Source organism: Prunus persica, chromosome G2 (assembly GCF_000346465.2).
Source record: "Prunus persica cultivar Lovell chromosome G2, Prunus_persica_NCBIv2, whole genome shotgun sequence".
Classification (NCBI taxonomy): Eukaryota; Viridiplantae; Streptophyta; class Magnoliopsida; order Rosales; family Rosaceae; genus Prunus; species Prunus persica.
In genome coordinates this window covers 8,783,186-8,797,367 of record NC_034010.1, presented here as the reverse complement: position 1 = coordinate 8,797,367, position 14,182 = coordinate 8,783,186, and the positions used below count along the sequence as shown (strand labels likewise).

Genomic DNA, 14,182 nt, shown 5'->3' with positions numbered 1-14,182 from the left:
GTAACTTGACATGACTTGCCCAACCAAACCAAGTCTCTCTCTTCCCATGCATCGACTTCCTTGTAGGATATCTTGGGTTGTGTAAACTAAATAATATCTTAGATTGCTCTGATATTGCCCATGTATGGTTGAATTTGAGGCTGGAGGCTTATGTTGTAAAATGTGTGCTTAGAACTGTGCGTGCAGCTGTTTGAGATTTTTTATTGCTTCATTTGCAAGTGTTTGTAATTTTGGGAAAATTCCATTTTTCAGGTGAGACTCTACCGAAATTTTGGTAGAACTCTCGACCCATCTTCTTTGTTTCGGGGAAGAGGGTTATTTTAGTAAGTGGGCCCATCATTGGTTAGATGTCGGACAGACAACAAGGTTCGTCACGGATCTCTAGGGGGAATTCGGGCAGGTCATGTTAGAAAGAAATTTGAGATCAAAAGTGAATGGTCAACGATCAAAATTCAAAGTCAATGATCAAGTCAAAGTCAACATGTTTGACCAAGTCAAACTAGTTAGACTATAAGGTAACTTAATGGTTAAGTTATAATTCATAATTAAAAGTTAGTTATGGAATTAGCTTTGACATTAGAAAAGTATTGGGCTTTAAATCAATTAAAGGAAAAAGGAAAAATGCCTAAACACTCATTGGGCCCAAGAATAAGTGTTGTATAACAACACAAATTCATGGGACCCAAGATAAATCCCACTACCCATGGTCGGCCATAGGGGCGATGTTTCTCCTGACCGAGTCAAACTAGTTAGACTATAAGTGTAACTTAATGGTTAAGTTGTAATTCATAATTAAAAGTTAATTATGAAATTAGCTTTGACATTAGAAAAGTATTGGGCTTTAAATCAATTAAAGGAAAAAGGAAAAAGAGAGCTTCTATGGTGAGTGGAAAGTTATAAGAGGTGTTTTTGAGGGGTATGTAAGAGCCGTTGGATTTCATCCAACGGTGAGTTTTTAAAAGAGGGTGCATGTAGAATCGGGTTGAAATCTAAAGCAAACCCACAATTAGAAGGATCCAAATCTCCCGAACCTTATAGTCACTCGATTGTCATTAGCTCGTTGGGAGGCCTGCGATCTATGGTGTCCTGGGTATTACGAAGAATAGCTCTTACCTAGCTGTTGCCCTGTTTTGATTCTATGGCTCAAGTGAAAACCCCTTCTCTTTTTCATTCAGCTGACAAGATTCCAGATGAAAGCAAAGTAGCATATCTCTTTTTGTAGCTAGAAGCAGCAGCAGCAGTTGTTCTTCGATTTTCGTAGAGATGGAGTCTCAAATACCAAAGAGTCTTCTCTAATGTCCACCACATTCTTTCAAGCTGACTGACTGCAGAGCTCCCGATTGATTTTGAGAGGTAAGTTCACTTGCTGGATTGATTTTATTGGGTTAGGTTTATTTTTTGTGAGGGTGAGAAATTCGTCATTTGTGGCATCAATAATGCGTCATTTTTGGAATCAATAATGTGTCATTTCCTTATGAATATTCAATATACTTAGTTCATTATTGTTGGTCGGGGTGGAAAATTATGAAATGTAGGTAAAAGAACCTAAACTTAGGCTTAATGACATTAGGAGTAAGCAGTTGGAGAGGATATTGGGTGAAGTTCTGTAATTGGTGGTTTGAATTACATTTGTGTTCTTAGTTGAACATGTTGGTTCTAATGTTATTTTTACCAGATTATTTCACAAGAGATGACGTAACATTTATGAAATTTTGCTTGCGTTTTGTGTAATTGGAAGTTAGGCTATGCGTATTTTGTGTCAATTTGGGCAATGTTTTGTGTAAGTGGAATGCATTGATATGTTGTGATGCAGTAATGACTGATTAATGAATGAATAATTGCTATGCAGTAATATAGAAGTGGATCAATAATATACGTAGATAAAATGTCTGGGGGCTCAAAGAGTGATGAATGTGCAACAGCTAATGGGAAGGTTTATATTCCTGAAGTAAGAAATGAGGAAACACCAGCAGTTGGGATGAAGTTTGACTCGCTTGACCTCGTTTACAGTTTCTATAATAGTTATGCATTCTTTGCTGGCTTTGGTATTCGACTTCATTCTAGCTTTTGGGGGAAAAATAAGAAAGAGATTTTGAGGAAAGAATTTGTATGTTGCAAACAAGGTGCATAAAGGAAGGATGAAACTCGGGAGAGAAAAAGACAACGGGGAATAAGTAGATGCAATTGCAAAGCTAAGATTGTGGTTGTGAAGACAAATGGGAGCAAGAAGTATACCATATCTCTTTTTGCAGAGGGACACAATCATAAGATGACACCCTCAGAAAGAATGCATTTATTGAGATCACACCGTCATATTTCAGATTCTACAAAAGTACTCACAAAACAGTTGGGTTCAGTTAATATTCCCATTCATCAGAAGGTAAGTATTTTCGAGGTGCAATCCGGAGGAATGGATAAAATCGGTTTTATCAAAAAAGATATCTACAATCTTGAATGTAGTGTGAATGGGAAGCTGAGGAATCACGATGTTGAACTAGTGACCGAGTATTTTATGGCTGAACAGAAAAAAAATGAGGCTTTTTATTTCAAGATTGAGGGAGATGGGCATGACAGGTTTAGTCGATGTTTTTGGGCAGATGCAACTTCTAGACGGGCGTATGGGTTTTATGGAGATGTTGTTGTATTCGATACCACATTCAACACGAATCGATACGACTTGACATTTGCACCAATGTTGGGAGTTAATAACCATGGTCAGACAATTGTCTTAGCATGCGCATTTTTGAGCAAGGAAACGACTGAGTCGTTTGTTTGGATGTTTGAGGAGTTTAAGAAAGCCATGCCAGGTGGGGAACCTAAAATGATCATTACAGATCAAGATGCGGCAATGGCCATAGCGATTTCAATAGCCTGCCCGACTACATTTCATCGACTTTGCATATGGCACATCACATCAAAGTTCTCTGTTAAGTTACCACGTGACGCTTATAAGGAGTATTGGCGTGAATTTCAGAAAGCCATATGGGATACTGACAATAAGGATGAGTTTGATGCAAAATGGAATATTGTGGTTACAAAGGCTGGTTTGACTGACCATCCATGGCCAAGTTCAATGTTTGATTTAAAGGAATCTTGGGTTCCAGCCTACGCACAACAATTTTTTGCCGCTGGAATGTCAAGCAGCCAAAGAGCGGAAGGTTGTCATGGTTTTTTCAAGCAATACATATCAAGGAGAAATTCGTCGATGGATTTCATAATACAATTTGAGAGGGCACTTTCTCATCAACGTGAAAAAGAGTTAGTTGCTGATCACGTAGATGCATTTGAAGTGGCTCAATGTCTTCTACCGATGCCAATGAACAAACAAATGGCTACCTTGTACACAAGGACAATGTTTCAAAAGTTTGAGCAAGAACTAATACAAAGTACAGCATGTTTCCTAGAGCTCAAAACAGACGATGCTTGTAAAGTTGTCTTTAACGTGAGCGAAAGGAAAAATTGGGAAACAAGAGTGGCAGAAGTCGTATATGTCAAAGACTCTGACCACGCATCGTGTAGCTGCAAAAGATTTAAATTTGTTGGAATTATTTGCAAGCACATCCTAGCATTGTTCATAAGGGACCAGATTGAATATATGCCCGATAAATATATTTTGAAGAGGTGGAAGAAAACTGCGAAATCTGGATTGGTGTCAGATGCAAATGGCAACGAAATTAAAGACTGTGCAGATCCTGGCCTTCTAATAAAGCGGAGTACAATGTCTCGACTTGCTTCAGATGTGGTTGAGGATGCATTAATGAGTGAAGAAGGATGTGAGCTACTGTCAGAGACTCTAAAAAGTTTGCAGGTGAAGTTGAAGTTGCTGAAGGATGGACCAAGTAATAACGAAGTTGGAGGGTTCAGCTCTCAAACACAATATATGAAAGACCCTAAGAGAGTGAGGTGCAAAGGAAGGTCGAAAGGAGTAACGGGAGCAAAGGAAAAGGCAATGAAGCGAGGGATTAGACACTGTTGGGAGTGTGGACGCATTGGTCATGATAGAAGACAATGCCCAGCCTTGAACACACCGTAAGATGCTAACACTATTTGTAATAACATCTAAAATTTGAATAGGTAAAATTTTTATGTGCTTGTGTTTGATGTTTATGCAGGACACACCGTCGAACAATGACGAATCAACTCCAATACATCGTACTGACCCATTATTCGACGATTTTGACAGGATGCACGGACCAACTGAATGATTTATATTTGTATTAGACGAAATGTGGTTGTTATGAAGATTAATGATCAGGTGAAGTTTTATAGATTCAGTTTTTGAATATTATTGTGTTTTTGTTCATGTCCACCGATGAGCTCTTACTATGTCCACTGGTAATTGAAATGAAAATTTGCTTGGTTTCATTCTTCCATGACATTTGGAGACATGTTAATTTTATGTCTTCTCCCTATTTATAAATTTTCATAGACATTTGATCAAGTATGAAATTTGTAGTTATGTGAAGAAGCAATCACTTTTACCATGTAAAATGGGCAGTTTAGGGTGAATTATGTTTGAACATAGATTAATTTTTCAAATCCTCAGGCTAATGCAGCATTTCCAGCAGCCAGCTGTTGTTTCCATTACCAGTAATCATTTCCAGCAGTAGCCACTTTTTCCGACTGGTTATTAGGGGCACGATTTTGTACACTTTTGTAACTGAAGGATACTTGAAGCACTTTGTTGGAACAGAGCAAATAGAAAGCGGCGTGTAAAAAAGAAACATAACATTGCAGCTAATTACATTTCGATACTTAGGTGAAAATATTAAAGGGTACACTAACTTACATAAATACTCATAATTCCACACACAAAAGAACATTTGATTGCAAAACATATTATGTGCTCCCTCTTAGCAATACCACGATCTCCCCAACCAACTGAACAACGGTAGCCACAATCACTCGGTCGTACTGGTCAGCTTCTTCTTAGCAGGTGTCACATGCTTATGGCCACTCATATCCCTAGTGATATAGACGAAATAAATCTTCAGCAATATTTGGAATTTTATTATATATAAATAAACCAAGAACCATTCACTAAACAATGTATAGCACATGTTATGTTACTTATGACTCACGTGTCAGTTTTTTTTGAACACATTAGTACGCCAGCTCTTTAATGTAAATGGACATGATAAGGAGCATTTACTGATTCCCGGCTTGCTGTGATATTGACTGCTTATTGAATAATATTTCCATATTTGCAAAATATAATGTTAGACATTATAACACATGATGACTTGCAATACATAGTCCTAATAATTATATATGAAGCAAATGAAACTGATATTTGTGTTATTTTAAATTAGATAATGACATTAAGGGAGTATATGTGCAATACCACGATCACCCTCAACCAACTGAACAGCGGTAGCCGCAATCACTTAGTCGTATCGGTCGGCTTCTTCCGAGCAGCTTTGACGTGCTTATGCTCATTCATGTCACCCCCATCGTCTAGTATCTCTCTCACAGCATCAGGGGACACATAGTTCCAATCATAACTTGTATGAGTAGTTGCCGCAAATGCTCGGAATTTGTCGAATCCTTCGTTGAATGCCAACTCCAGTTCACTATGGTGCTCTTTGCATCGCATATGGTTCATCAAACAACCTTTCATTTCATCATTCATTACTGTATCCAACTCCTCAGCTTTCAGCTTCCTTTTATGACTCAGCTTCAAGTACTTGTTCTTTTGGGAGAACGCTTTGTTCACTCTAATGTTAAGATCAGCCAAAATTGCCTCGTCTTCAACACATTTCTCATGCCATGAATTGATCAGTGTGGAATTATAATCCAGCTTGCCACTGACTGCATGTATTGCCTCTAATGGATCATCAGAGTCCCCCTCACTCCCAAATGATGTTGAAAAAGGAAGGGGTCGGCGAGTACAATGTGGAAATAAAACCTGCGACTCCAATTTGTCATCTTCGATTGTGTTGTTGGCGCCTGAAGAGGTTGACATGCTTCAATAATCCTCTTAGTTTTGGGAGGATGAGGATTGCATATGCAATTTCGTTTCAGAAAGGGAACATAGGTTTATAGACCAACATACCAAAGCTTGTGTGTAGTCAACATATGTACTTTTTGGCGGGAGTTTTTTAAAAATAGGTGTCAGCTTTTGCTTTTCAAGCATGTCAACCTCACACTCTCCTTACACCACTGATAGTGGTTGAAAGAAACTCAATCGAAGTGACATCTACTTAGTTAACTCAACCAAACTAGTTAGGATTAAACTTAGATTGTATCATACCAAAAATTAATTTCTACATTGTCAACCAAATATTTTTTGGCGGGAACCCTTTTCTTGGTATTACTATCACCCCTTACATATAAATTTCCCTTCCACACAAAACTCACTCCTCCACCGAATCTGTCTCCATCTACTGATACTCTCTCAAGCAAACAAACTCATTCCCCCCAAAGAATGGATTTACTAACCAAGTTTGATGTGAGCATAATAAACACCCCTCCAAACAAAGACCGCCTTCGACACGCAAGTGAGTCACCAGACAAGCAATGTCACATTCCTAGACAGAATGACCATTTTGTTGGAAGTTTTGAGTCTGAAGGAGTTGTTGCTTTTTGGAAGGAGAGGCATCTTCAACTTCGTGATGAAATCCAAAGGGCAAGGGCACGTTTGGAATTTGTTGAAGGCCAAATTGAAGATGACAAAAGGCAGGCCAATCTGGATAGGGCGAAGTTGCAGCGCATGAATCGTAGACACAAACGACTTTCGGAGTGTAGCTGTTAAAAAATACAAGAACTCATCTAATGTAGTGGAGTCAAAGAAGCGTGTGATGCAAGCTGGATTCGACTACTTCCGATCCTATGCAAAACTCGTCGTACCCGGGTTTGATTGGTCATCTATTACCGTTTCCGACGTCACCAAATATACTCAGCAACGGAAGTAACCATTTTGGTTCTCGTGTTTGAGCAAAGGCAAATCAGTGGAATTGGAATTTTCGTTACACTCTGCTTCAAAGCTATTTTGATGCTAACTACTATGGAAGATTTAAACCTTAATATTTTGATGTCTTTAATTACGAAAACACAAGATGCAAATAGCCCATCTACTTCAGTCATATGTTCCTGCCATGTCCATTTTTTGTTGATCACGTATCAGATTTGGACATGGTTGCATCATATGCAATGTTGCCTTTATTTATTATATGTTAGGACAAGGTTTATGGAAAAGCTTTTGTGAGTGCGTTTGTGACAAGGTTATGGAATTATTATGTACCATTTATATATTATTTTCTGTACTGGTTCATCTCCTACTATTTCTTGCTTTCTTTATATTTTATATTTGTGGAATCCCTCTCAAAGTTAACATATACTGTGCAAAAAAATGCAGACTGATTATATAATCACTCATATAGACTAGAACAAATATTAACTAAGGGTTTTAAAATTGCTTCACTTGTGTGAGGTTATTGACAAAAAGTATGGCATTATTTTATGTGATTGGACATGATTGAAAATATATTACTGATTCCCAATGCGGCGTCATATGGACAACTTATTGAATACTTCTGACGTGTTAAGTTTCCTCGAGGTGCAGTTGCATGTGGACAACTTATTGAATACCTCTGACGTGTTGAAAACTCTAGGTGCAGTTGCATGTGGACAACTTATTGAATACGAACTGACGTCTTGAAAGCCCTAGGCCTAGTTGCAATGATGGCTTCAAAGCATGTGCAATTATTATGGATGTACATTATTATAACAAAACATATTATTGTATATAGTCAAACTAAATATTATATTATTACAAATTATATATCGAATATTATCCGAAATATACGTGTTAACGTGAATTAGGGTTAAGAGGAAAGTGAGTTATGTACAAATAATTTTGATTTTCTCATTTTTCGGGCATTTTTTGGATTTTCGTAGAATTTTTTACCTATTTCCACAATACCAGTTGCACTAAAGAAGTCAAAATAATAGCAAGAGGACACCTGGCGCGATCTCAGCCCGTCACTTTTGACTACTTGCACAAGTGTACGTCAGTCAACATGGCCACATCCTCCCATTTTACCCTAAATTATTATTTTATTACCTTTTTTCTTCGAAAATTCAGAACTAAATACACAAAAATTCAAAATTATTTCCAAAAATTGTTACGAACTCATTGACACTCCATCTCCCTTGCTGAATTATCCGATTCATTGTTACGCATTTTAGACAATTATTCCCAACATTAACGGGAGATGCTTGTTGAAGTAGGTTATTGAAGTTTAAGTTAACAAACATCAATACTTAGAGTTAAGAGAAAAGTGAGTTATGTAAAATAATTTGGATTATTTCATTGCGAGACGAATGATTTATAGGTTCTCCTAGTTTTATGACGTCACAAGGAGGCCGGGGTAATTTTTGGGGCATTTTTAGGATTTTCCTACTATTTATTACCTAGTTTCAAAGACTTTTTAACAAAAGAATCCAAAATTGAAAAGAAGATGACACCTGGCGCGATCTCAGCCCGTCACTTTTGACTACTTGCACAAGTGTACGTCAGTCAACATGGCCACATCCTCCCATTTTACCCTAAATTATTATTTTATTACCTTTTTTCTTCGAAAATTCAGAACTAAATACACAAAAATTCAAAATTATTTCCAAAAATTGCTACGAACTCATTGACACTCCATCTCCCTTGCTGAATTCTCCGATTCATTGTTACGCATTTTAGACAATTATTCCCAACATTAACGGGAGATGCTTGTTGAAGTGGGTTATTGAAGTTTAAGTTAACAAACATCAATACTTAGGGTTAAGAGGAAAGTGAGTTATGTAAAACAATTTGGATTATTTCATTTCGAGACGAATGATTTATAGGTTCTCCTAGTTTTATGACGTCACAAGGAGGCCGGAGTAATTTTTGGGGCTTTTTTAGGATTTTCCTACTATTTATTACCTAGTTTCAAAGACTTTTTAACAAAAGAATCCAAAATTGAAAAGAAGATGACACCTGGCGCGATCTCAGCCCGTCACTTTTGACTACTTGCACAAGTGTACGTCAGTCAACCTGGCCACATCCTCCCATTTTACCCTAAGTTATTATGTTATTACCTTTTTTCTTCGAAAATTCAGAACTAAATACACAAAAATTACAAAAACGATCCGAAATTTCTACGAAGTTATTGAGACTTCATCTTCCTACTGAATTCCCTGTTTCATGGTTATGCTACATTAGTATTTTATTATTATTTATCCACAATTATTATAATTATTATGATATTACTTTTTACGCTGTCCATTTGTTAATTATATTTAGTCCAACTTGTTGAAAACAATTTTATTTTCCATGCGAATAGGCCATTTGTAGTGCTCATCAGTTTCTCTGTTCTTCTATTTGTTAATTTTTGTATTTTTTTGGTTGAAGGGATGTTTTGAAACATAATATGGAAATATACAAGTCATCCATTGTACTCCTTCCACAAAAAAAAATTATTCTACGTCATTCACTGTTGTTGTTTTGCTTAAGAAACGTGTAACCAAATCCTTTCGGATATGCTAAGTGGGAAAATGTCATTCCCAAGCACTGGTGAAAAGACACCTATTTACTCCATGCATGACTTTTTGTTTACCAAATATGAAGATTGGGGTCGGTGAGCAAAATATCTGTGTCAGTAAAATGTCATTCCTAGCCGTCTATGATGTAAGTAATAATTCCGCTATATAATAAATATTATACATTTATATATAAAACGGTTTATGATAAAATACCAACATTTGAACAACATTTAAACAACGTAGCCAGCCAACCTAGAAGTGAAGAGAAGCAAGTCCACAATGCATCAAAACCATAAATTCGTACTAAAACTAATGCAAAAATATGTGATTCCCTCGCACAACATACTCACGCATCAGTTTGAACCAAAAAATACTCTCACGGTGCCATTTACATCGATTGCAACAAGTCCACAACGCAGGATTTATCTTGTCTTCACTAGGCCAGCCTGGAATAACAAAATACCATTCATTGTTGTTACAAGCGCTGCAGCGATTGAACTTAATCTTCCCATAGTCAAACATATCTACGATATGTCTTGCAACAAATGGTCCGCGAAATCTTCCTGTCAAAGTATCCCTGGTTCCTTTCATATCAATGTTGTTACGTTGATTCAAAGAACACAAGAATTGTAATGCATCCTCTTTTGACTGACCAATTCCGGACATACCAAGTAGTCCAACTACATATGCCGCTTCCATATGGCCTGCCGTGGCTGCAATGCGCATCCCATACAAGGCTTCCACCTTACCGTGCCTGAAAAAACCTTCGAATGCTTCTCTAAATATGGACTCAGGGTTATCGCAAGCCCTGCATTGTTGCAAGAAATGTTGGACCGCAGGTCTGGCACGGTACCAGCTAGGATGGTCTGGGTACTTTGCCATTGAAATGGTGTTCCACACTTGTGGACTGTTTGCCAAAGTTTGGAACAATCGGCACACAGATGCCATACGGAAGAGATTTCCGATGATTCGGTTGCCACGTATAACATCACTTGAAACCAAGCGGACTCCGGGATGAAGGCTTCGGGCATATCGAAATGGAGATGCTTCCTTCTCTTTCCTCCGACTGTAGTGAAGTGTTTCGAAGTCATTGAAAATTTTTTGGAATGGAACGATTTGAGGAGTGGCAGAGGGGATAAATTATAATATTTGGGGTACACGTTTTGTTTTAGCCTCTGTTTATAGTGTTTTGAAAAGGTGTTTCCAGTTGGGGTTTTTCCAAGTTGACCCTTTTGAAAGAAACTGAACCCAAGTGAATTAAAACTTCAGACAAAAGAAGGGAAAACGTCATAACGGTGCATACAGAGTCAAACAGTCAAAAAGTTAATTAAATGGCTATTTGCATAGCCATTTTTGGGTTTATCCCACTATCAAATTCATTGATACAAATGTGATGGATTACTGACTAGTGACAGAAGGTCCCATTATATACTTTTTCATTTTCCCACACCCAACTACCCCTAGTAATGTTATTAAAATGGAACCAATAATGACAGATTCTTATCCAACTAGTTGCCTTAATGAAATATAAATAAATTAATAAAATTGAAGCAGTGTCCCCTCATTATTCAGACAATATATTTGGTAGTGAAGTAGTTTATATTGCTTTTCGGGCTAAAAGATGTCACAATGCTGACGGTACAGGTGTCGACATCGTGACCAACCCACCAAATGATCCCAAAAAAAAGATATATAACTCGATTTGGGCAGAGATAAGAGAGAGCTGAGTGACAAGTTTAGGGTTATTAGTGAAGGGGTATGAATGACAACTATGAGTGAGAAGGTATGAGTCCGAAGAGGTTTCAGTGAGAAGATCTGAGTGAGAAGAGATACAACTGAGAAGATTCAACATGTCTTCGTCTTCATCTCCCGCTCAAACAAAGAGGTGTCAGTATTGTGGAGCTACAATGGTGCTTCGGGTTTCAAAATCTGACAAAAATCGAGGGAAGCCATTCTGGAAGTGTCTAACCTCCTATGTAAGTTTTAATTTAAAGAATATGTATGTGGGTGAAAAAAAACCTATGTCTAACTCTGACAGAATTATATTCCATATATGATGTCTGCAATTAGGGAGCCACCAGTTGCAATGGATTCGAATGGGTTGATGTAACCTCCGCTGAAGCAGAACATCAAGATGACATGTATGATGCTAGAGTGCTGAACATGCTGAAGTCCATTAAGGACTTGGTATTAGTTTTATTAGTTGTATCAATTGTCATTTTATTTGTTCTTTTAATGATCATTTAACTGCACGGTTTCAAAGATTCTGAAAGTTCTCCCACACAAGACATGTTGCACGCACCACCAATGAGACCCTAAACCCATTTTGTAATATTTGTTAACTGCATGTATTTCGCATGTTATAGAAACGATATTGAATGTTTATTGAAGGTTTATTGATAGTTTGCTCCATGTATATCTCATTCATTGCCCCAAAATTGGATGTTTATTGGGGCCACAAGTATCACTCAAGTAAGAATGAAGGGGGGAAACAGACCTTCTTCTTTATTTTAGTAGGAAGAACAACTGTTAAGTTTAATATCCTATTCAATACGACTTCCCTATGGTTGGTGTACTTGGGGACTGAAGTATATTGCATCATTATTGTGGGCAAGGGCATGTCTATTGTGTGTGTTAAGGGAGTATTGTGTGTATATTGCATGTCTATTGTGTGTATATTGCATGTCTACTATGTGTATATTGCATGTCTATTCTCTGTATATGGCAGGCCAATTTTGTGTATATTGTTTGTCTGTTGTGTGTGTATTGCTTGTCGAAACGCAAGTGAATTGTTGTTCATTTTGTGTATATTGTCTTTGTTTCTACTTTTATGCTACTGAGCTGCCGAAAACCTTTCGCATGTTTAGACACCTATTATGATGCAACACATTGCGATTAATGGTGGCTTGCATCAACAATGACATATCACTTTGCAATGATGTAATACACTTAAAAAGCCATCTTCAAATCCCAATTCACATATGCAGTCTTAAAATTCCAATTCAATGCAGTTTGGTTAACAAACATGTAAATGTCATGAAGGAGTTAGCGGTAGAATTTGATAAGGACCCGTACGTCTCTATTGTGTATTTACATTAGTTTGAGAATGGACATTCCCAAAACCTTCTCATGTACCATTTGTCATCTTCAACCAATATCATGGGAAGTAAGCATCTCCCCTTGTTATCTCCGCAGCCAATTTCAACCGAAAAAAAGGCATGTTGTGCGAGGTGCAAGTAGCTAACGGAAGCTCAGCGCTGAAAAGCTCAATGTACTTTAACACAAACATGCCACAATCGCCTCTGAAGCAAAACAAGAACTCGATCAATTCAACTAATGACATTCTAACGTAATTGACAATTGAAAGTGATAAAATTAAATTGCAAGTTGTGCTTACTCATTAGACTGTTGTGGAACATCCACACGCTCTATTGGCCACGGACACCACCAATCTCGGCTGCAATTGTTTGCATAAACACCTTCTTCATAAAAGTCGATGGTGTTGAGAAGATTTGGAAGCGTAATTGATAGCGGGGCGAGTTCTTCCTTTACGATGTCATCTGGAATTAGTGAAACCTTTGAATCGTACACTTTGATTTCACACAATACCAGATCAATCATTACAACCTCCCAATGCTTGTACTTCGTCAACATAAATGGGGTATACACCTTATAGACGTTCTGCCAATCCATCCCACACGGAGGAACCTTCCCATTTACAACGTTTAGTAAACTTTTTCTGATTTTCCACCCAAGCTGCTGTTTTTTTCTTTTATTATCCGCAAAGCAAGTACGAATGTGATTTTGTGAAATACAAAACAATCAATGGTTAAACACCTCCACTAGTGTGTGTATGGAAAATGTGTAATTATTAACGTCTCTTGGTCAAGGCCGATGACATACCATAAAAAAAACATCGGTCGTTGTCCAGTCCGCTATTTCTACCGAATCTGTCTCCAACTGTTGTTGTCGCTTTTGGATGAGATACAACCCCAAATCAATGTGCTGCAACATGTTTTTCTTGTCAATCTCATAATCTATGAACAGAGCAAATGCATAATCAATTACACTTACATCTCCTTTCAGCCAACCATCAGCTTTCACGAGGGAAGCGAAGAATTCAATCTCAGCTTCCACGTTGCCAAATTGCATCACCAAACTATGAATATAAAATAGTTTTAGAACACTGTATATAAAAAATTATATACAGTCATGCTTCTATCTTATAATTGCAAGGGACTTACTTTGGGTCCTGGCGCCATTCCCAACAAAGTTTCAGCAAATTCACCAGATCATCATGCGGAATCGCCTTCATTGGGTCTAACATCTTCAGTCCGGTTGTCTGTACCCCAGTTTTTGGAACCAATTCACTGCCTTCAATGATCTTCCACATAGGAATGATCCTCTTCCTTTTCCGTAATTGGACCCCTTGTGCCACAGCTTTACCTTTATCATTCAACCACACGTTCAACTGAGATAGCACAGCTGTAGGTTCATCCAAATCAATGTCCCCGACAGTAAACTCAAGCAGTGTCCCCTCCGTGCTCTCGCCAATGTCACCCCCAAGCAACATAACTTCATTATCTTCTTTCTCACATTGGTTTCTTTGCACTTCCTTTCCCTCACTTCTTTGTGTTTTCACTTCCTTGCCCTCCCTTTTTTT

At 37.7% G+C, this 14,182-nt stretch overlaps 3 protein-coding genes and 1 long non-coding RNA gene across 4 annotated transcripts; 1 reads left to right on the top strand and 3 right to left on the bottom strand.

The window, feature by feature from the left end:
* On the top strand, window positions 1,886-4,033 carry LOC109947282 (protein FAR-RED IMPAIRED RESPONSE 1-like). Its single transcript, XM_020557215.1, has 3 exons — window positions 1,886-2,045; window positions 2,322-3,158; window positions 3,393-4,033. The coding sequence occupies exons 1-3, from the start codon at window positions 1,886-1,888 to the stop codon at window positions 4,031-4,033; spliced, it is 1,638 nt and encodes a 545-aa protein (XP_020412804.1).
* On the bottom strand, window positions 9,829-10,467 carry LOC109947281. Its single transcript, XM_020557214.1, has one exon. The coding sequence runs from the start codon at window positions 10,465-10,467 to the stop codon at window positions 9,829-9,831; it is 639 nt and encodes a 212-aa protein (XP_020412803.1).
* LOC109947280 (sentrin-specific protease 2-like) lies at window positions 12,592-13,212 on the bottom strand. Its single transcript, XM_020557212.1, has 2 exons — window positions 12,917-13,212; window positions 12,592-12,821 (listed from the first exon to the last, which is right to left on the bottom strand). The coding sequence occupies exons 1-2, from the start codon at window positions 13,210-13,212 to the stop codon at window positions 12,677-12,679; spliced, it is 441 nt and encodes a 146-aa protein (XP_020412801.1). The 3' UTR covers window positions 12,592-12,676.
* LOC109947195 lies at window positions 13,497-13,857 on the bottom strand. Its single transcript, XR_002270146.1, has 3 exons — window positions 13,764-13,857; window positions 13,594-13,678; window positions 13,497-13,524 (listed from the first exon to the last, which is right to left on the bottom strand). It is a non-coding gene; the product is annotated as an uncharacterized LOC109947195 (long non-coding RNA).

Coding starts and splice junctions, on each gene's coding strand:
- LOC109947282 (XM_020557215.1), top strand. CDS start 1,886: ATGTCTGGGGGCTCAAAGAGTGATGAATGTGCAACAGCTAATGGGAAG. Junction 2,046..2,321: donor TGCATTCTTTGCTGGCTTTG/GTATTCGACTTC, acceptor GTCATATTTCAG/ATTCTACAAAAGTACTCACA. Junction 3,159..3,392: donor AAGCAGCCAAAGAGCGGAAG/GTTGTCATGGTT, acceptor TACAAAGTACAG/CATGTTTCCTAGAGCTCAAA.
- LOC109947281 (XM_020557214.1), bottom strand. CDS start 10,467: ATGGCATCTGTGTGCCGATTGTTCCAAACTTTGGCAAACAGTCCACAA.
- LOC109947280 (XM_020557212.1), bottom strand. CDS start 13,212: ATGGATTGGCAGAACGTCTATAAGGTGTATACCCCATTTATGTTGACG. Junction 12,822..12,916: donor GTTCCACAACAGTCTAATGA/GTAAGCACAACT, acceptor GTTTTGCTTCAG/AGGCGATTGTGGCATGTTTG.